This window comes from Manacus vitellinus, unplaced genomic scaffold (genome assembly GCF_001715985.3).
Source record: "Manacus vitellinus isolate BGI_N305 unplaced genomic scaffold, ASM171598v3 scaffold_13_pilon, whole genome shotgun sequence".
NCBI classification, from domain to species: Eukaryota; Metazoa; Chordata; class Aves; order Passeriformes; family Pipridae; genus Manacus; species Manacus vitellinus.
Genome location: NW_021938999.1, coordinates 16,568,033 through 16,591,336, shown reverse-complemented (window position 1 = coordinate 16,591,336; position 23,304 = coordinate 16,568,033). Strand labels below are relative to the sequence as shown.

The window sequence follows — 23,304 nt, the reverse complement described above, 5'->3', positions numbered from 1 at the left end:
TTTAAACAGAGCAAAGTATTTTCCTTAGACTTTGCAGGTAGGTACAGAAGGCAGAGCAGGTAATCTCACATATAATTAGTCTGAAGCTCATGTATAGTTGCCTTTCACGGGGCTGTTCTCATGGTACAAGTATAAACAAAAGACTTTTGTAGGACAATATGTTTTAAGTTGACCAAAGCTCGTAGCTTGAAACATTCATTTTTAGTGGCTGCTGATAGAGGAAAACAAATCACCCTCTTTCAGATGGGAAGGATGAAATCATTAAACCAAACAGTGATGTATTTAATTATAGTATGGTAAGCCAAAGCCTACAAATGAGCCGACTGGGTGGCAGCAATTAATATATCCACTGATTACATACAAAATTACTAAGGCATTTTAATGTATCATTTATCAACATATTCTAGATGCTGTAGGATCACTTTCAAAAAGTAATGTTTTCATAAAATATGATGTAATATTCACCATAAAAGTAAGACGCTTATAGGCAAGAATGGAATATCACAAAAAAGCAGGACTTTATTTTTAGTGTAAAAAATGATAATTTTTGCAAATTGCTTTTCCCAGAGATGATGTCAGTCTATGTCATAAGTCAGTCTAGAAATTTTCTCCTGTTACATTCCAGTTCTGAGAGGAAACCTACAATCTTTATAGCAGGTATTTCTGGCTGGTCTTTTTCAGAGTTTTAGCTAAGCTGCTTTAGATTCATCCCTTGAGAGAGACAGGAGTCTCTGGATCTATTCACCTGTTAGCTTAGAAGCTATCTGAGTGACAATACAAACTTTGTCTCCTTTGAGCAGTCTTTGAATCTTGCTCTTGCCTTGCACTTCATGAAATGAATTATCCCTATGTAAAGCAGTTATCCATGAAAAATTTTGGAAAATAAGTTATCAAGGAAAAGAAAGGATAATTAAAAGTGACTTAAAGACAAACCAATGATGCTTTGTGCTCCAGCTTGCAGCAGTTCAGCAATGAAGATGTCACAGTAGTGATGTTTATGAGTGCAGAAGTGCAGAAGACAGAAACCTATGGAGCACTGGTGCAGGCAGCCACCTCTGTCAGCTCACTGGAGATATCCTACTGGAGGAGAGGATGCCAGTGTGCAAGTGGAGGACAAACTCCTTCAGCTTCAGATAAGAGAGAAATCACTACAGATTTATGGTTGTCTCCATAGCAGATATGGATAAGAACAAAAATAACACCATAGCTTTTATTTAGTGAATTATATAACTTGTTTCCATCTTCCTACAGTGGCATCAATTTTTCCAGAAGTCGAGTAATTTGTGAATATGTGCTTATGTGCTGTTGGAAGCAGAGAAGTTGCTTTCATTTAGAAATTTTTATTATTTTTGGTGTGAGTGATGTACAGCTCTTGGTGACAAGAAAAATTTCAGAAAGTTAGTTCTGAAGGGGGGGGCTTATTTTTTTTCAAGATCAAAACCATTATCTGAAGAGGTGGTATCAGAAGTATTTTTAAAATGCTTCTAAATCTGCACATTGCCTCAGTTGAGTGAAAAATACTCCAGGATTTTTTAACCAGGAATGAGTAGATGAGGAAAACAAAGCTGTTTAAAACTTAATTAGGCACTGGGAAACTTTTAAGACGCCAAGCAGCCTAGGAAAAGATGAATGTCATTTTAACTGGCTTGGAATCAGATTAGATTTTGTTTGTCAGCATCTTTGGGCTAGAAAGGATATTTTGCATAGAGTCTTGCATGCATCTGTCACAGAGCTGAATGTACAGATGTTGTCTTATAGAAAATATCATCAGTAACACTTCCTGGTAGGGATGATGACAGATAAGCCTACATCTGAGAACATTCATTTCCGTAAAACACACATCTGTTCATTGTTTGCTGAGTGTATTCTTTCAAAACAAGGTACAGATCACTACCTAGGAGACAATTCATTAATAGCAAGGCTTGTTGAAAGCACTGCAGTTTTTCAGCTTAGCAGTTTGCAAATCTATGAGATTTCATGGGGTTCAGAAGGAGATGTAAAAAGAACTATTTTGAGCACCACAGGTACCTTCTTCCACATCTTGTTAGCCCCAAAGACTTTCAGCCCAATAGACTATAAGGGGATCAAGATTAAATGGAAATGTAAATGTGAAGAGGGAACAGGCTGGAGTTTCTGAAAAGTTGAGTAAAACCTCCTTAATCTCACTAGATGGTGCTGCAAAAACTCTGAACTTCTGATTTAAGACTGAAAAACAAGACATTTGTTTATGTAACAGAAAAATATAGTTATTTTTTCATCCCCCCTACTCCTTCCTGTTACATATCCTGGGTAATGCCTTTTTAAAACACTGTAAGGAAGAACCTTTGTAATAATATTGCAGGATATGGTGCGTTTGTCCAACAGGCTCATATGCACGTATGATGCCTTTTCTTGAAAAGTATCAGAAAAGACCCTGAGAATGCACATATCCTTTCATTCTCTTTTCTTTTTAGCTAGATATGGCTTGTTGAGATCAAAGTGACTTATTTCTGCTTGGCTGAACACTGACCTGATGCACCCACTCCTGTTTCTATCTCAGTATAATGCAGCTGGTTTCATACCTGATTGACAGAAGGCACGTTGAAATTTGGCAATTTAAAAGTTAGTACAGGGAAAGATCAGAGTGAAGTGTCACTGCTTTGTACCTCTCCACAATTAATGAGTAATGAATGGGCTTAAAATATCAGTTTCCACAGAGACAAGTAGTCACTTTTAACCTCTGCACCACCATTTCTGGATGTGTTTGGGTCACATGCAGCATTGCTTCTTCTCATTCAAGAAGGAAATGAGACTGATTAGTCTTCTACAAATGTAGTTTTCCTATCTATGCCTGCAGATTTTCCATTCAGGTCTGTGGTTTCTCTCTTAGGTTAGATGCTTGCTGTAGGGAATTTTAACACCTGTCATAGACAACCCCCCGCCAGCATTTGCAGTGGTCAGAAACAGAAATGTTTCTCCAGGCCTAGTTGCAAAGATCTATCACATATCACAGACACCTGTAGGTAATTTAGTTATTCCAAGCTTCCATCCTACAAAAGAGAATGGGTACTTCTAGGGTTCACCTTGAAGAGGTATCTAGGATAGCCCAGCTAAACTGTACCTGCTCTTTTTTCTGCTGACCATAATGATTGTGACTAGCTAAAATACACTCACAGTATATGTATCTGCAGTCAGGTGAGATGAATATCACCAATATCTGGAACAGAAAGACTCACAGCTGGAGCACCAAGTGATAAGAGCTTGTGCAAGCTCTCTGCAGTGCACCTGTGAACGGGTGTCTCTTGCAAGCTGTCCACACAGGCTGCTGTGGAGGCTGTTGCAGAGCATGCCTGGGAACATTGGCAAAACAAGCCAAGAAGGGTCTGAAAGATTGGAAGAATTCGTTCAGCTTGTCACTATCCTCAGCCTGGCTGAGCACAGAACTCCCCAGCTACCTTTCCTGTGAAATGCTTGCCTCAAGCATCATGTTTTACATTTTCAGGTATATGTTGTCCTCTTGCTTGTGTGGCCCTTAAGCATATGTGTGGTCTTTAGAACTTGGGAAGAATTAACGAGGTGCTAAGTTACAAACTTTCACCAAGGAAATTATGAAATTGCCTTTTTTTTTTTTTTAAAGGAATTTTAAGGAATTAAAAAAAGAGTTTCTTCCTTCTTATAGCATTTGGATTTTGAAACATGGTGGGTAAAAAGCAGGTAAGAATTCTGCAGTCATTACATTTCTCCTTAAAAATACAAAACATCTCCCCTGATATTAAGAATATTTCTTGGAGTTGTTTTGCAAAGGTTGCACCAGTGCAACTTTAAAATAAAACAAACACTCATGGAAAAGTGTCAAAGGTGTTTTTCTTTTTTTAATGTCTGCTGGGTTGATAATCGATATGAATGATTTGTGAGATTCCAACATAGCAATGCGTTTCAGCTGATACCATTCTTTTAATTTAAGATTATCCACTTAAAGAAATGGTTGGCACAAGAGGCAAAATGTGTGTAATGTAATTCATACCAGCAATCAACTTGTAATTACAAAGGAAATTAAACCATGACTTCAAACTGCCTAACTCCTCCCTCAGGCCAACTAGTTAGTTATTTTGTAAGCAGAAGCAAAGGGAACCCATTCCCATTATGAAGAATAATGGCCACTGTTAGGGTGACAACACACGCTCAGGAATGGAACTGTAAGCTCTGGGCTGGCCTTTGGTAGCTCCCGAAATGTTTTGGTCTGAGGAAAAAATGTGTTGGCCAGTGAGTTATCTGTCAGTTACTGAAAATTAACATTACTGTCAGAGCTTGAGATTTTGGTTGGGACTTTCTGTCAGTTCGGGGTTTATGAGTTTCCTGTGTCCAATTTGAACTTCCATTGAGGGACATTCTCATTTAACCTCAAAGCTGGGAACTGGTGTCGTACCTTACTCTTCTCTTCCCAGTACATCTGAGGAACAGCTGAAAGAGATTGAAGCTGTGTTTTAATTTTGCTAAAATTCACTTTTGGACTAAATGAGGGACTTGGTTATATCACAGGAGCATGACTCTTTCCCTTTTTGGAGGCACCATTCCATGATGTGCTAATTCCACCCCCAGACTGCATATCTAGCTGTCTAAGGAAGAGTTAAATACCTAATAATACTTTTGTCCTTCTTCGTCAGCCTGAAGGAAATTCGAATAGATTCAGTTATTAAGATATTAAAGGAAATTGGTTAAAACATTCTTTCTCTGTGGGGACTTGAGGATTAGAGAGGTGTTTCTAGACACAGCTCTGAATAATTTAGTTAGATGGTTTGCCCTTAGAGATCAGAACCAAATGAACCATGAAATAGACCCTCTGGCTGTTATTTCCTAATTGATGTGATAGGAAGACACTCCCAAGTCAGGTGGACTGACATGAATTTAATGACTTATACTGCAATATTATTATTTTGTAGTAGTAATGTTGTAGCTGTTACATTCCAAGATTCAAGTGCATAAGAAACGTAGTTATTTCTTATAGACTAGTCTATAGATGGGAGAAGTGCACAAACTTTCAGGCTTGTACAAGTTCACTCCATTAGGTCATCAGAAACATTGTTCAATAAATTTGACCTTCATTTATTTTGAAGGAACAGCTCTGCTCAGAATTTAGTATATCAGGTTTTTATTTCCTCCTGGAAACAAAATTTCGCTTTGCAAACAGCCTCATTACTATCCATTTGCAGAGTAATTGCTGAAAGCTTTTTGTTCTCTTCTTTGAAAGTATGTAGTTTAGAAACACAAGGGTTGATCGAGATGCAAGACAAGCTATGACAAAGGGATGTTATGCCAAAAACCTCTGTTTTTTTCCAGATACGTGGGCAGCCTAATAAAGGTATTGCCTCTTCCTATGTATCTTATGACTCTATGCTATTATTTTTGTTAAGGAGCTACTGAAAACTCTCAGCAATCACCCTACAAATTGCTAATAATGAGGTAATTTGTGAAATGAAATTGTATTTGCAGTAGGAAAATAAAAGCATAAGTAGTGAATTCTAAAGAGAACATCTATTTGAAACAACTGAAGTTCAAATTTATTGAACATTTTGAGGAAAAAAAAGGAGTTGTAAAATGCCTCAGAGCTGGAATAAAGAAACACTGCTATGGTGAAACACAAGAACCTTTATGCTCAGACATATGCAGCTCAGTTACAGCATTTGCCACATCTGACATAATGTTGGTGGAGGACAAAGAACACTTAGAGTTCAGCTGGAAATGTAAATGTTTCACACATCTCATGGTGTAAGATTCTGGAGTGGATCAGTTTTCTCTCTGAATATAATATGTGAATGAAAAAAGTGGCCTATATTTCTTTAACCTAAATTTAATTAGTATCTATATTGGGACTGCGATTTTCTTGCAGAGCTCCCATAAACAAGTGGAGAGAAACAGACACCGCCAAGGGTGAGCTCTGGCTGACATGAGCTGCCATCAGGAGGGTGGGTAGCTTCCTCCATTGATAGTTCTCCAGTTATCGTATTACAAAGTGTATCAAAGAAAGCTGGGTGGCTTGAATTTTGGCCACTGAAGGCAAAATCAACCTTATGTTTTCAGTAAGGCTCACTACACACAATGAAAGTGCTCATCTTCCTTTGTAGAGATTTGATTTTATTTTTACTCATTTCCTTATAATAAGGTGGTGGCTGAAAATGCACATCTACTGAAATTGCAAGTTAAGTCAGTATTCAGTAGAGTATATCTTGTGTCTGGCCAAATCTCGAGTCAGCCAGTCAAGAGGTGAAAGTGGGCTTCTCACAACAATGAATTTCAGTAAAAAGTTGGGGAGGTAAAGGATAAGAACTCTTGGCTTTTAAGGCTATTCATGAATATTACACACCAGCTGCAAAGGTAGCACGTCACCTCTCCCAGTATCATCAGTGTTCATTGGCATGCCTTATGCTACAACATGCAAGCTGCATGTTCCATTAATACTTGCAAATTCTCCTACTCTCAGGAATAAAAGATAAAGCTGAAAGCACAGACTCATTTCTGCTAATGTTTTGCTCCACTGAATCAGTTTGGCAACAGCAACAGCAATCACCAGACCTCAGGGAAAAATGTAAAAAGAAAATGTTGATTTATTTGCCTGTTTTATGGTGGAAGCAGAGGCACACTGATAGGCTTTGACTGATAAAGTGTTTCAGAGATCTAGAAAGGACATCAACAGCACTGCCGCAAACTGTCCTCTGATTTGAGATAATTTCTTCTCCAAAGAGCCTTTAAAGATGGGGTTTTTATTCTTTCAGTTACTGGAGCATTAACTAGCCATTAGCTATTTATTCAAGTAGATACACAAATGCAGTAGAGGAAGTTTAACAAACTTTTTCAGCACATTTCCATCAGTTCCCAATAGCAGCTTCATACAGTGTTTTATCAGCCACTGTCTGGTGGAGACTTATCCTGGAACAGCAGGCCAATCTTTGACACAAAACTGGTCACTTGGAGCAGTGATCAGCTTCTCCATTCATCAGGACAATAGAGAAATGTCATGCAAAAATTCTATTTTTTCAGAAACCATAGGCAAAATTTATTTATAGGGGCACATGGTGTGTAGTTATTTACGTCAAGGGAAGGAACCATAAGAACACAACCTTTGGCTGTTACAGGCAATGATGTCATTGCTGCTTAGACTACAAGAGTCCAGCAACCCTACTCCACACACTTCTGCATATGATCAAGCCTGTCCTAGTGTTTGGAGCAAATTTAAGACCTATTGTAAAAGATAAAGGGCGACAAAGAAGCCGTCCCCACAGGAAGAGTGCAAGAGAGTTCTGTAGCAGAAGCACAGGAAGATGCTTGAGGCTCCAGAGCTGTACACAATCAGCTACTGATCACTACAGAAATTTAACCTTGGGAAGAAGGGAGGATTAGGATTAGAATTAGATTTTTAGGGCATAATCAATATAAAGAAGAGCATGTATGCAGCATATGCAAAATATCCAGTGGATGGTGAAAAGACAAAAGTGATAATAAGAAGGTACAATGCCAGTAATGGCCTCTGCAAGTAAAAGAACAAAGGCAAAATTGAGAGAAGAATTGCTCTAGGACTGTCCCCCGGTTGTGGATGCTGGAACTCATCAGTGCTGCTACCTCAACACCAGGAGGTTCTCACTTCCCTTTGGCGTGGAATGATTGCTGCTTTTGGATTTGCTGTGCACTTTTTACAAATGCAAACTCAACAATCATACACCAAGTTACTATCTTAGGATTGGTTTCAATAAATTTAAAGAACAGTGAGTGAGTGCTGTTGTGACTGTGTATGTGTGTGTGCAGGCCTGTGTGTGTCTTTCAATCCAAACTTCCTATAAAACAGTGTGGTTGATACTGGGTCACAGAGTCATTGTAATATCAGATGTAGCCCTTAGGAATCACATTCCACCCTGAATATCCACATTCTCTCAGAGTTACATGGGATTTCTGTGGCACCTACGTTCTTTGTGAGGACTTCGTTCATGGCTGTGCTTCCCTTAGCGTTCTCACAGTTTCCCTGTTTCCTCTGAGAATGGTAAAATTCCTTCCCTGGATAAAATGATGGGGTTTTCTTAGCTAAGCCTCATATTTCAGCCCCCAAAGTGGTAAATATTTAATATATGCAAAGGAATTGCTGCATTAGCTTATTCCATCAAATTATCTGGAATCTGTGTATAGCCTCAAATAGAAAAATGTACTGCATGAAACCTGTATTGAATTGAGGAGCAATTGCACACATACTTTTAAAAAATTAATATCTCTCAGCCTTCAGAAATGTTCTTGCATTTCTTCTGTAGGCATTGTGCTAGATATGCATGTGTCATTAGTCTAGAAGAGATGAGACAATTAATTTATTGCCAAGTAGAAAGATGGGCAGAACTGTAGGAGATGAAGTGCAGACACAAGACTGAGGGGACAGGGACCTTCAAAGTGTGAGGTACAACAACCTCTGCTTTTGATCTACTGGGTGTTTGCAACTACCATTCCCATATCCACTGCTTCTGGCTCTGAGCTCTTCTTCCCAGGCACTCAGAAAAGAGTGAGTTTTTGTGTGGAGACCCTACAAACCAAATTTTTGATCTCGGTAATTTCTTTATGAAACACATGTCTTAAGTTTAAGGATTTATATTTGGAGACATTGTAATTTCTGGCTTAGTGCTGAACCCCTTTGCATTCCAACAGTGAGCAGGTGAGTTAACCATGGCTGGAGCAAGAGGTGAGAAAGCAAATCAAAGGATTGCTCCTGTGCCTGAGCCATGCTACAGCTAGGATTTTCTGAACATTTCTGTTAGAAGTTTCTCTGCTTCTGATACTCCTCTGCATGAAAACGTGTGCTGTTCCCTGTGCCTTGAAGAATTTTAGTATTCTTTGTCTTTACTTGTTATATGCTCAGACAAATATACTTTCATGGCAGGAAGAAGGAAACAAAAGGAAATGACTCACCCAGATAGCAGAAATGAAATATATTTTTCTATTATATCTGCTAACAAAATAACCATAAATGGTGCAGTGATGCCAAAGTAGACATTCTCTGAGATGCTTTTAGAGGTGTTTAGAAACGTGACTCTGACAGATGAGGAAATGAAAGAAAGTCAAACATGTTTTTCTGCCAGGTCCATCCAGTTTACAGTTGATGGGAATTGTGTAGAAGGTCAGTTTGTGAAGAATATGCATATGCAAAAGGAGTTTCTGCTCTGTGAAAATATAGACCTGATTGCTTTTTGAAAAACAAAAAAAAATTGGGGAAAAATATTTTAGTGGAAAAATTTAAACACGACTGTTTTGAGTTTGGGTTGAGTTTCTTTCTCCCTTTTAGATAGAGAAGGAGACTTGTATCACTGAGGGTTTTTTCCTGCACTGTGAATCAGAAACAGGCAAGACAAGCTTGAAGGGAACAGTTCAGGCTTCACAGAAAACTGAAACAGATTCACAAGCTCATCTGGGCTGCAGTTTAACAAGTACAGTACAGCAGTCATCTTGGGACAGGTGTGTCTGGAGACATGCTACGTGGAAGTGACGGAGGATTCAGACCATGACCCATGTCCAGATTGCAACACCAGGCTGGGCTGAGTGTCAGTGTCATACTAATGCAGCTCTACTGGTCTGGTACTTCTTCCTGTTTAGTCAGTGTTAGCCTGGGAATATCTTTACACTGTGCTCTACTGGGTGGAGAAAATGTGTCTTCCAGGGATGTAGTGATATTTACTTTATTTTAGGAGAAAAGATACTTTTCTACAGACTATGCTTTCACTTCTGCCTTTGTAGGATGATTATTAGCTGCCAACAATGATAGAGGTTTTGTAAAAATAACGTAACATTTAGTTATCTATGGGATTAGACATCTGGATTTGTGACTTTCCGTAGTTTTCTTCATCACCTTTTGGAAAGACCAATTTTCTCGAACTCATTGGAAGTCCAGAACACACCTGGATTAATCAAAAAAGTAAAATGGAATCTCCTTCTCGTCTCCTTGTCCTCATACTCATTAACACTTTCGTGGTCATGTTCTGAGCACAGCCTCTGCCTTTGTCAGCCCCTAAAATATATCTCAGCATTCAAGTGAGACTAACTGATATTAGTCATGAAAGTGCTAAACTGCTCTTCTGTAGCAGGTAGTACAGAAGAATCTGGTCCTCCCTTGGGCTTTTTGGAGCCAAATTAGATGCTAAAATGTAAAGGATAGAAATCCTGAACCAAATTCTTCTCTCACATGATAACTTGTCCTGCCAGGCCACAAGAAGAAAGAAGCAGACCTGACATCACTTATGTGTGAATGTGTCTCACAGGAAAATCTGCATGAAGAATAAGAATATAATCACATGGTTGCCCCCTATTATAAACCTCAGTAGGACTGGAAATGGAACTGTGCATATTTGGGGGATGAAAATGTTGTATGAGACTTCCTGCTCCTTTGAGGACTTGGAATGTGCACACCCTTGGTATTTGGGATTCACATGACATTTTCCATCAAAACAAAAGATAAAATAATAACAATAACTATTATAAAACAAGCAGTAGGCAAACACAGAAGTCTGTGATTTAGAGAAATTAGGTTACCAAACCTTCTGTCTCTCAAATATGTGATCTGAACGAAAATCGTTGCTCAGTTTGTCAGTCATGTGTTTCTCCATAAACACAGGGTGTCTAATCTCATCCTCATTTACACATTCTCATGGATGCTGTGATGTCTAGAGATTTATGGATGCCTAAAGGCTACATTATTAATATGAGATAAGCCAACTATGATTTACATAAAAGGCACAGACTATTTAATTTTATGTTCAGTATTTCATGGCTCAGCTGAAGTGGTGGGTTGTTTAAATATTCAAGTAGAGGAAACTGAGATGGAGAGCTATTTGCAATTTTAGGAATGTCAAAGCACCTTCACCTAAATATGCCACTATAACAAGTTTGGGGTCATTGCTGGCCTGTGGTTTCTGCAGGCTTTCCAGGAATGACATCCAGCTGGGTAAAGGCCGAAGGCAACATACTTTCAGAGACTTCCTGAGGAATATGAAGAAAAGCTGTTGCTGCTCTGTGTCCTGCTAATGCTACATTTCTCATCTTTCTGTCCATGGGAGCTCAGTGCCCAGGTCAGGCAGAGAGCGGTGACAGTGGTGACAGTGGTGGCAGTGGTGGAAGTGGTGGCTGCAGGCAGAAGTACCTTGCTTCTGAGTTAGATGGGGAGCAATGGCCCAGCACACCTTGGCCTCAGCTACTGGAGCTTATCTCAAGGGGTAAAAATACAATTCAACCTCTGCCCTGCTCACTCAGGCTAATTACTGTGAATTAGTGCCAAATGAAAGCATGAAAAAGCAGTATTTTATGATGGTTGCTGGCTAGACAGCAGACACCACTAACAGGTAGGTCACTGACCTGCTATCATGCCAAGAGAAATTTTAATGAAAATTTTATTTGGAAGTTGTGCCCTGGAGATGATGATGCCTGTGTCCTGCTGCCAGCCCAGATATCCAGTTTACATGGGGCAGCGTGTGACACACAACATATCCAGAGTGCAGATCAGTTGTTTGCCATCATGATACCTCAAAACTAAACTAGGGGATGAAAAGGTTCTACAGTATTTTAATTTCAGCCAGTTTACATCTAGAAAGCCCTAAGCAAATTGATCTTATTAAACAGCTGTTTTTCTTTCCATCAGAAGGTTAAACTAGAGATCTCCCAAGTACCCTTCCAACCTGATTTATCCTTTAACTTTATGGTTCTATATATTATGAATCTATAGTATACATAGTTAAATATATATAAAAATGCATATATATATATATAAATTACATAAATGTATTAATATATACACATATGAAAAGCTTCAGTAAGGACTAAGCAGAGATTAGCTTATTTACCCTTGGAGCAGTAAATTTGCCCAACAGAAAGAAACTGCATATCCCCATGAGGTCTGTGAAGAGACAGCTGGAGTAAGAAGAAAGTAGATGGGGCCACCAGGAATATCAGGCCATCAAAATCTCACTAGAGCTCTCTGTGTGTATACACAAATGTAACTCTAATACAGAGAGAAATATGGGAAAATACTGTGCAAGTTCAACTCTTCCTCTGCTTTGAAACAGCAAATCTCAAGTGTACTTTCAGAGACTGTCCCTTAGTTGCTTGCAAAGTTTTAAATTCTACGACACATTTGTGGTCCCAGGAAAAGGTAGTAATTTTTCCTATAAATCCTAGACATCTTTTTCATGTGTATTTTTAATTAGTATCTTGGGGAATTCACTCTACATTTTCCTTGGCTTTATTAGCTACAAATCCATCATGAATTACACTTTTACAACTTTTATGATTAACAGGGTGTTAGATGCCTTCTGCACATGTAAGTTTTGCCTTCATCTGAAAGATGCGTTCTGTTTTCATTTACAAATAAGCATCACAAGGAAGACCAGGAGGACCTCGCTGCTGACTGAGTGCTGAAGGCCAGGGGGATCTGACCTGATGAGAAGGAGCTCTTTGGGTGCAATGGCAGAGTACTAGGGCCTTCTGCTGCAGAGCCTGGGCTTTGAGCTCTGTCTTTAGCCTGCACATCTACTGACAGGTACTCCCTTCTGTAAACTCCTTTGAAGTTTCTGCATCTGTAATCTGCCTGTGACAGCAAATGCAGAATTTTTGGTCTGTGCTCCATGCAACCTGGCAAGACATTGAGTTTTGAAGTGGACTTTTGACATATTTATGGCTAAATCCCAGAGCAGGCACCATGCAGTGCTGCTGTGCTCAAAAGTGAGGTGACATCTGCTTGTTGGAGACCATGACTTTTAAGCTCTTTCTTACTTGGATGGCACAGTTATGATGGAAATGGTCTGTGAAATTACATTCCCACAACAGAAGTCATCAGTGTTCAAGAATAAATGAGAAGGTGAATTTGTGTTTCTGCTTCATATTATTTGAGTGTTGACAGGGGCATAGTGAGGAGGGAAAAAAAAAGGAAGTAAATCACACAGAAGCATAGGACCAGGGAGAAATAAAAGTTTTGTCACAAAGTCCAATGGATGAAAGGGAACAAATCAGACCTGACTTACAACCCTTTTCTCATTTGGAGTAGTCATTCGGGTTAGCTACTGGAGAGGATTTTGCCCAGTATAAGCTAAGATTGATGACACAGGCTTGGCTGGAGAAGAGATGGACTTCTGAATATAATACAGAAAGGGACATGACTCTTGCAGCTTTGGACAAAGAAAGGGGTAGGAAAAGACACTCAGTACTATAAATATATGTGTTGCCTAAAATTTTTATTGCCTTGTTTTCCAAGGTTACTAATTTAGCTAAATTCCTCCAACCATTAGCTGTGGAGATTCAGAAAGCTGCACAAGACAGGTGGACATGCATACATCCCAAAATCCAACCTTTCTCTGCCCATACACTCCCACACTAGATTCGCAGCAGAGTTAGTCCTGTGATACCATCAGCCCCGCTAACTGCAGAGGGAAAAGCTGGAACCCAACCCCACACCCTTGGGTGACAAGGCTGTCATCCTGCACAGCCAGCTCAGCAACCCTGGCCCTGATGGAGCTAATGCTGGTCCTCAAATGTCATCACTGCCCTTCCTCACCTCCAGTCCAATGCCCTGGAAGAGCAGCTATACCAGGTAGCAACATGTGGGGCACAGCTGTGCAGTAGCCTGCCACTTACTTGTCCCAAACGATGGACACCCCTTTCTCACTGGCTGTGCTAACGCTCACTATCCTGGCATATGACAAACTCTGTGAGGCTTGCAGTAGAGCTGTGGGCAGTGATAACATTGCTTTTCTCTGTCCTCCTGGTGGCTTAAATGAGCTAAAATAGTTAGCAAAGCTGGTTGCTGCACTGTCCCCCACACCCTTGTGAGGGAGAAAGGCTTCTGGATATGTGCAGCTCTGACTTATATTTGGGTTCACCCCTGGATTTGTGCCCTCCAGAGTCCCCTCTGTATTCTACCCTTCACCAAGCAATGGCTGGGTGTGGTGAGAAGTTGAGTTTATGCTCTTTCCCATGGAGCCCTTTACTTTTGTTCAGCACTTCTTTGTTGTTTTGTTAATACAAGTTAACAGCCTCTTGAACCAGCATCTCTTTATCAGCAGAAAAGCATCATGATTCAGAACATCAAGTGCTGCACTTGTGCCCTCAGGAGGGAATGCAGAGAATGGGAAGATCAAGAAGATGAACCAGCCTATATCTCTTTGAAAGGCCAAACAAGCACTGAGATAGAGTGAGTGCATTTATCTAGGGGCTTTGCATTCTTGCATCCTCCTGCTGGAAACTGGAGTCAGGTACAGGTGTTTCTTTTTTTCCTTACTGAAAAAATTCAGGATATCATGACATTTGTCATATATGTCTTACTGACTTGCAAGAAAATTATGTGCTTGGTGTATCTCACAGACAATAAGGAATGAAACCTCATGCTGTCTTAATGCCACACTTCAGTTCTGTGGAGTTATTCCAATTTAATGAAAAAGGAGAAATAAGTAGGACCCCAGAGATATTAATGGAATAGCTGTCACACAGCATGTCAGCATCAGTGGCAGCATGAGTGTGCACAGATCCTGGCCAGTCCTATACTCCAAACCTGCTGTTAGCTGGTCCCTGAGTATTTCCCTGCAAATCACATTATTGTTGAGCCTGAGAGCCTCACTTCAGGCTTTCAGCTAAATGGCAAGTGAAAATAAATCTTAGTTGCTCTATGCTCCATCTGTAGTCAGTAGCAAGAGGTGTAGGGGCAAACCATACCTCACATGGGCTGGAGCACACACTGTCAGTGCTGATCCCCTCCATTAACTGCAATCAAAGACTAACCAAAATTAATTTGAGTGTGAAGGGTAAATGTCTAAAATTGCACAGTCCCACACCAGTCATATAAATGCACCTAATCATTTCCTCAGACTGGTGTGTTTGAAATACACCATCAGATGCTCCTGGAAAATGGGAGAATACTTTCAGGGCTGTTTCCCAGATTTCTTTCATGGAAACCTGCAGGTTTATGCATGCAGGGCTCATCTATGTGTACCTCTGCCTTTCAGCAGAGGAAGTATTGCTCAATAGTTGTTTGTGTGTCTGCAAATCTGCTTATCGCTGTTCTGTTTCTTGCCTGCTTCCTTGTGGTGGGTGTAAATCTCTACCCAGGCTAAAGAAGAGAGTAAAACCTGACTTGTTTGCAGTGTACCTGATGGACTGGTAGCTTCCAGGCCATCCTCTCTCTGCATTGGGAAAACATTCTCAGATTTGGAGGTGGAAATATGAGAATATCATTGATCAAATGTCCCATGCAGCAAGGTCCTCATTTTCCATTAACAACACACCTAAAGACTTTCTTCAGCCAGGAAAGAGGAAAGGATAATTCTTGGTCCCCTAGAAATCAATGACAAGACTTATATGTATGAAAATTTCACATATGTATGAAAATTTCACACCTTTCTGAAAGGAAGAAGGCATGGGAGATTTGCTGATTAACTTGCCACATAAAAATCATACGCCTTCTTAAAAAATAACTTACATTAAAACAGGAATTTGCATTATAATGGAAGAACTGATAACAAAGAAATGAGATGAGCAAATTATGTTGTAATCTGGTAAAAATATATAAGGAACAAAGCCATTGGAAAAGAACTTGACAGGTTTCTTAATGTTTTAAATTGGAAATGAAAGCTCTTCAGAGTTTCAAAGATTTCCATGTTGACTTTAAAACTAATTTTGTTCAAAAAAAGAGCCTTCTGTTTTCAAAACTGCAAAATTAAAAGCTTCATTCTTTTTTTCCCATCTTTAACAGCTTCAACTTCCAAATCATAGAAGTATAAAAGATATTTCAGCCAAAATGAAAATTATGTTTTCTGGCTGTAGCTAAATAAATATTTTCCTGGAGTTTTGGTTGAAGAAAGTTGGGGCTATTTTGACTTTGTATCTAGATTTCAGTGGGAATATGCTTTGGTGCTTAAAAAATATCCGAATATAATCTGAAGAAAAATGATTAAGAATCCTCTACTGGAACCAAGATTGCTTGGTGCTAAACTTGGACTCTGTTACAGTGTATGCATTCAAGCCCATAAAAATACGTGTGGTGTCAGAAAAAGTTTCAAAATAATTTAAGATATTAAAGTGCCTGCACATTGTGGTTGGTTATTACTGTCCTGAAGTGTCTCCCTGGCAAGGATAGAAGCAGGCTGCACACCTCTGCCTTCCCTTGTGATCAGTATGCCAGGAACCAGCTTCCATGAAGTGCTATTCTCCTAAAACCAATTGATTTCAACAATTTGGAGACATTCAAGTATCTCTGAGGATAGGTGTAGGCAAGTGAGAAAATAGTTTTGATGTTTTAAGTGCTGTGAGGAGGGGAAGGAAAAAGGATAATTCTTAATTTCCAGAGGTCTAAAACCAAAAAGGTTGTTTCATTCTGACTTGTGCTGTTTGTGAAATTAATAAACAAATCAAATGCAGTGACAGCTTGGCATATGCTGTGTTTACATTGTCTAGGTATCTGTATACATCACGGTATGTGACTGTCTTCACTGATACAGCATTTTTTAGGAGACCAACGACATGATGCACATAAGCATCATGTTGCTCAGGCAAGACATGTGGCTTCAGCTGCACTGCATGCAGCACCCAGATGAGGGTTTGAAGCATCTCACTTTCCAGCTGCTCTCGTGTTACTTTTCCTTTGTGATTGAATCTATATTACCAGAGCATGTCCAAGATCCTGCATCCTGCTGAACCCTTTCCTGAGAGATAAAATGCAGCAAGTGACCAGTCTCATCTGTCCCTTCTTGATTTCCGTGGTAAAGAAATCCAGGCACGTGGGCTGCAGGAATTCCTGACGTGTTCTAAACTTGTCAGCTACTCAGGTATCAGGATCCTGGGAGACCAGGCATCCTAAGGAGCTCTGCAGCATATGCTGGAAGGCACATCAGCAAGTACCCAAGAAAGTGGAATACTTGGCTACACTAACCATATCCCACTGGGAGTGAGAAAAACACAAGGGATGTGGTTAGTAGTATCTAGAGATGGTCTGAAGCAAATGCTAAGACCTCTAAAGGAGGGAAAAGTTCAAGCTCCAATATGACAGTTTCACGTAGTTTCCAGTGCTGTTAGCATTGTACAATTACTGAGGATCTCCTGGGACTGAATATGCTGAATCCTACACATATTTATCCTTCAATTCCTATTGGAGTTAGTTCTCACACAAGGCACGGCATGATGTTTCCTTACTATCAACTCATTCAGCTGAGAATATCAGTTTAATAATACATAGAAATGCGAGTTCAACCTAGATGCTTCAGAAGAAAGTTAGAAACATAACAGCAAAAAGACAGGATGCTCTGCACTTTACTTGTTTCCTCTGTAGATCTATTTAACTTTGCTATGGTGTAATATTAATCACACAGGTAAGATCAGCCGCATGTGATGGCAAAAACACAGAGATATCATGTGATGCGTGGCGAGTCCCCATGAAATTTGCTCATATCATTCCCAGACTGTCTCTCCACTTCTCCTGCACATATTTAATGCAGCTTTTTTATAATTAGTCATTAAACCTGTAGTTCCGTAACATAGGAAATGCAAGGACATTGGCCATTGGCCATGGTCCTGTTATTATGTAAATTCATAGCAAAATGAGGAAGAAAAGGCCAAGTCTTGGCATGGGAATAGCAGGCGGCTGCCTAGTGCAGCAGGTGGTGAAATGACCATCAGCTTCCAGACATGCCCAGACTGGCTGCGAATTAAATGGATGTTGGTGTGTGGAATTTTTAGAAGATGGAGGGTAACATTGCCAAGACCAGCTGTTGCCACCTTCACCTCTTCCTTCTGCTGGGAGCAGGAGGAGCATGGAGCTGTTTTTTTATGGTTCTCCTCAAGCTCCCTGTCCTTCTTTCTGCCTTCTTGTGAGAGGGGCGGCCTTGCCTGAGAACCACCCTGGTCTGAACTGTGATAATAGTTCTATCAGGAATTCAGCTAGCTGTTACTGTGACTGATGAGCATTTCATTAATTGCAGTGATATTTTTTGTGTACCAAAAGAGAAGTTATTACCTGTAAAGTTCACTTTCAGGAGATAATCTTTGTACAGCTTCCTGCCATCCAGATGCTTCATGGCATCACAGAGTTTGGTGGTATTTGGACAGAGAGTTCTCTGCATTTTATGCAAGGCATGGGCCATTGCATACACAGCATTCACAACAAACATGATCTTGGATTCTTGCTCGTAGTTGGAACTGTTGATGGTGAAGTGCTTTTCACAAGCCTTTTTATGTGGTTTTCGGTTCTGCAGATTGCACTGGAATTTTTGCTCCCAAAAGTCCTTGAACCAGGGGTTGCGCCTGTTATTGTAAGGGCTGAGACTTTGGAAGTACTTGTCAAACTCTTTAACTGGATGGGAAGCAAGCTCCAAGGTTATTGCCCCAGAAGCGATGCGCTCATTGCCCTTGACGATACTCTCCTGTGCTCCCCATCCGTCGCTGGCAATCCAGGTGAAGGAAACGTTGAAACGGTTGGCAGCTGCAATGAGCTCCCGAGAGTCATCCGCTCTCATGAAGAGCACCACCACCCTGGCGCTGGGCTTCTGAAGCAGCTCCCTGATCACGCCGTCATAGGACTTCCTGATGTTGGACCGTCCCACCTTCTCGGAGGTGGCAATGCAGATGTTGCGCAGGCGAGCTTCCTGCTCAAAGGCTTCGATCCCTGTCTCCCCATAGTCGCCCTCTGAAGCAACTGTGGAGACGTAAGTCCAGTTGAAGTACCGCAGGATCTCAGCCATGGCTTTCGCCTGGTAGAAGTCCGGAGGCACAGTCCGTGCGAAATAGTCGTAGCGGGATTTGTCGCTCAGCTTGGCACTGGTGGAGGCGTAGCTTATCTGGGGGATCTGGAAGAGTCTGAGCAAATTTGCCACCTGGAGAGAAAGTGAGAAAACACAGGTCGTTAAAGAGTGGTGTTTATAAAATTGGACAGAAATATCCAGGGAAAGGCATTAACAGTGTTTTTTAATAAGATGTGTTCTGACAGTCACAGATTGAGGGTGTTGATAGAGGATGTTGATAAACTCCAGTGAGAGCAGTGCACTGTGCATAAGCACAAAAGCTGTTCTGCTGCCCAGTTAATTCCCTGGGTTCTACTGGAACTGTAAAGGACATTTATTTTTGTGAAACTGAGTCTGTTTAAATCAACAGAGAATTAGACACAAATGGACAATACACTTCAGTCTCAGTCTGTGTTCCTTACTAAGGTCTGGGGATTTGTATGCCTTTGCTGTTCATATTCTCCAAGATTCATTGTATTTGATAACTAAATACACTAATAAGACATAAATTTCCCATTAGTGTAAATATTACAGATGTGACAGCCGTTCAGAGAACTTTCTGATCCCACTTATTCAAACTCTCCTAGCTTTTGCTCATCTAAACTCTTTTTTCTGAGGTGTTCTGACTGCAGACCTCCTGAGATGGTATATTTGTTGCATGTTAGTACTCTTCAAGTACTGCACAATGTCATGTTGACCTACTGTTTTTCATAAATAATAAAAATTTTATTAATCTCTATTTGCCCTTCTTGTGTGCTTTTTTTTCTTTTTTTTTTTTTCATACATTGCTCTTTCCAATGCTTATTCCCAAATCTACTCTGTTGCTCTCATAGAACTGTAGCTCCTGATCATATCTGGAAAGAAATCAAGAACGACTATGGCATTTTTTTTCCTTTGATAGCTTCTTAAATGACAAAGGGAAGATTTTGGAGTTCTGCCCTTGGTCACTGGAAATTGTGTCCAGAAAATTAAATATAAGCTGAGAGTACAGCCTGACAAAACCATTTGAAAAGCAGTAGTGTACTTGAGATTCCTAAGGGAAAATTATTAAAAATTACCCAATCATTTTCTCCAGATATTTCTGCAACCACAGACTATGTCTGTGAGAATTCAAAGGCAAAGGACTGTTTTGAAAAACATGTTGTGGAACAGGCAAATTTTGAGGACTCAGACGTCAGTAGCAAATTAGACAGTCTGGTAAAAAAACTCCAAAAACCCAGAAGAATTTTATTGCTTTTCAGCAATAAAAACAACTGTATTACTTGGGATTTTATAGATTTAGATTCTGTTTTTTCTGTAACACAGACACTGGACTAGTATCCTGCTGTGGCTCAGCCTCACCCTGTAAACTGGTGTAATCTTATCTGGACCAGACTCTACTGCCAAACATACATGTACAGTGACTTTCACAACCCCTGGGACACACGGAACTGAGGACTTCAGGAGGTCCTTGTCCTTCTGGGACACCAGGGAAGAGCAGGTGGGATGTCCTGGCATCTCAGCTGTGTTTGTGGTAGCTGAAGTCCTTTACAAAACAAACCGCTAAGAGTGGTTCTCTACACTTCTCGGAAGGGAGCTTTGTGTAATGCTCTGTGGTTTTACCAGTGGGTACAGGATGGGAAGTGCTGTGGCTGAACAAGTTACCATCCCTAGAAAGCTGCCAATGTGTTCTTAACCTCCCTGCTAGGTAGTAACACAATTAAAATGCCTTATGCTGGAAGTGTGGGATTTAATTTCCATCGTGGTGATGTAAATGAACAGCTTTAAAGCAACAGGATGGACAGAGAGGCTTGTTTTGTCACCAAGGTACAATGGGTGCTTTGAGAATTGTTGAGTCTCTGTGGCTTTTTATCTTTGACTACATGCTGACACATCCACATGATTTGGTTCACGTGTCCTCTCTCAACAAGAGCATTCTGATTTGGTAATAAGAATGTCCTCTGTGTAGCTATTATGGAACATTTCTTGCAGAACTGTGTGGGCTGGAATTGCTATTCTTGTCACAGTTTATTCTAGCAGAAATTATTTATTTTAGCTAAACCATAATGAGGATATGCACACATATCATTCTGCATTTTTGCCCTCAAATTGGCTAAAGAAGTCCATTTTTCCAGCTCAAGCAATGCTGTTCAGTGTGTAGACAAGCCTTCAGCTCACAGAAAGATGTTCCTAACAAATATAGCAGCTTCTTTATTGTTTGTTTGTGTGGTTATTTTTGTTGTTGTTATTGTTTTGCTTTTCTTTTAGTCTAAGCTGCAAAAGCATCCATATACAGGGAAACAGAACTACACTCCCAGTTTACACAGGGGCCCCCAGCCTTGGAGGTCACTATAATTCTAGGGTTCCTGCAAACTGTTGCAATTCTGATTCCTGTGCTCTGGGGAGAAGTTTTTGTGTGTTTATAGCTGTTTGCTGTAATGCTCTTCACTGCAAAGCTGTCCAGATGGTAGTTTTTCATAGACTAAAAATTATAAAATATAAAAGTCTGATTAATTATAGAGGATAGTGACCCAATCATCCCTGAGAACTATGATTGCTCAAGGAGTTCAGTGAAGTTGTATCTGATATTAATTCTGATCAGGACACTCTTCTTGAAATTCTCAAGCTGGGGATTTTCTGGAATGTTGTAGTTTCTTGATTTTAGGGACTAATTTGCCAAAAGAGCTCAAGCCTCAGGAACTTAGCTGATGTAATTGGTTTCAGGACAGTGCCTTTTTCCAGACATTTCCATGCTGATCTGAATATCTGATTCTGAAAATGAGATCCTGATTAAGCGACCAACTAGATAACAACACAGGTAACATATTCTGGAGAGGAGCTGATATCTAAGACTTTGTGTAGTAGATTCAGTGTAGCAGAGGACAGTGTAATGTAAACCAGAGTTATGTGCACTGAGATGGAATCACTTGAGACACACCTCCACCGTAGCTCCTGCTGCCTTGGGATGTGTGCCACAACTTCAAAACTGCAGTGTACGTCCAGCATTTGCTAAGTGAAATAACCTATTTTGGCAAAGCTCCAGGCAGCAATTTAATTCAAGTCATGGTGAAGGCAATTAGTGCCTGAAATCCATATGTTGGCACTTAAGGTTTTTTTACTGTCAAAACTAGTGGGTTTTGCAGATACCTTTGAAAATAAGGCTGGATGTTCTGCATCTGCAAACCAGAACAGTTGCTTTGCACAGCTTGCTGTGAACAAAGTGTGTCGACATAGTCAGCATTCACTGTGATGGGAAACCTTTATTTGCCCTCATGTTGCTGGGTTTATTAGTGCACCCACTGTCCTGTGGTAAAGTGTCCAATTCCCAGGCAAACCTGTCTCTCACCCAGCTGCTGGGATGGTGGGTAATTCGCTGCCCAACATGAGCATGGCAGGAAGTCCAGTGTGAGCCACGTCCCTCCATAGGGACATACTGCCCCAGCAAATCCTGCAAATGGAGTGGCCAGGGCAGTGCCAGGGGATACTGATGTCCCTCTCCTAGCATCGGAGCCACATCTGTAAATTATACTTCTCTGAGCACCAGGGACAGGATGAATGCTTGTGGGAAATTGCCAATCTTGTTTATAACACTGAAAATGGCTTCATAATAAGCACCTGCAAGGAGCCATGAATTAGGTACAGCCATCAAACACACGAACCTGGTTTCTGAGTGTATTTCTGACCATTCAAGAGTTCTGATGGTAAATGGGGACAGAGAGGTAACACCCTCATGTCCTAGTAGTCTTGGTCTGTCTTATGATTTACTGAATCTCATTGAACGTTTTGCCTACTGTTCATAGGACTTTTTTTTTGGTGGCAGTAGGATTTATTCTGATGTTTTTATTAAAATTTTCTTTTTTAATGGCCAAGAGACTGCTACACGAATTGTTTAAATGTGTATGGGACTGAAGAACACAAGAAACATTTCGGAAAAAAGTTAAATCTCAAAACTGCTAGAACAGATTGGGTTTCTTAACACAGCACACAAGTGTGTATCACACATTTGTTGGACAGAGGAGGCCCCTTGTTAGATGACAGTGCTCTCTACTCTCCTGAAATTTAACCATGCGAGAATCTCATGAGACTTAACATGGCTTAATGAATTTAATTTCATAGAGCTCCTTTGAGACAGGCAAGAGCTCCTGTGCCTGTTTTGAACAGACAATAAATTAACCTGTAGAGTAGAATAGGATTGAGGTAAAGGAGGTTTGTCTCTATGGAGAAACTGGAGAAATCCCTACCTCTCTGAGCTGCAATCTGTCCTTATGGAGATTCCATGGCTGCCTTTGGTCTCCTGAGAAAGTCTTTCTATTTCTAAGTTTTTTGTCTGGATTCCCACAGCAAGACCATGGCAAAGCCATTTCCCAGAGATTTCCTAATGTTTAGATCATTGCTATAACACAGAGGCTGAGCTCTTGCTTTGAAGAAACATGTACTGCTGCCAGTGTATGTTGCATATAGTTCTTAAGTGATGGTATACATTGTCAGCTTTTTTTTGGGCAGTTGGAGGTCAAACTACAGCTAAAACATTCATTCCATAAATAATACAGGGTTTTTTCTTATTTAAATTCTTCTT

At 40.3% G+C, this 23,304-nt stretch overlaps 1 protein-coding gene across 2 annotated transcripts in view; it reads right to left on the bottom strand.

Moving 5' to 3' along the window:
* The window catches only part of GRM3 (glutamate metabotropic receptor 3), a 104,728-nt gene that overhangs the window by 15,440 nt on the left and 65,984 nt on the right, over window positions 1–23,304 (bottom strand). For both annotated transcript variants that reach the window (XM_008921552.3, XM_018068116.2), the window contains exon 3: window positions 17,987–18,842. In XM_008921552.3, the coding sequence (XP_008919800.1) occupies window positions 17,987–18,842 (856 nt within the window). The remainder of the gene's footprint in view (window positions 1–17,986; window positions 18,843–23,304) is intronic.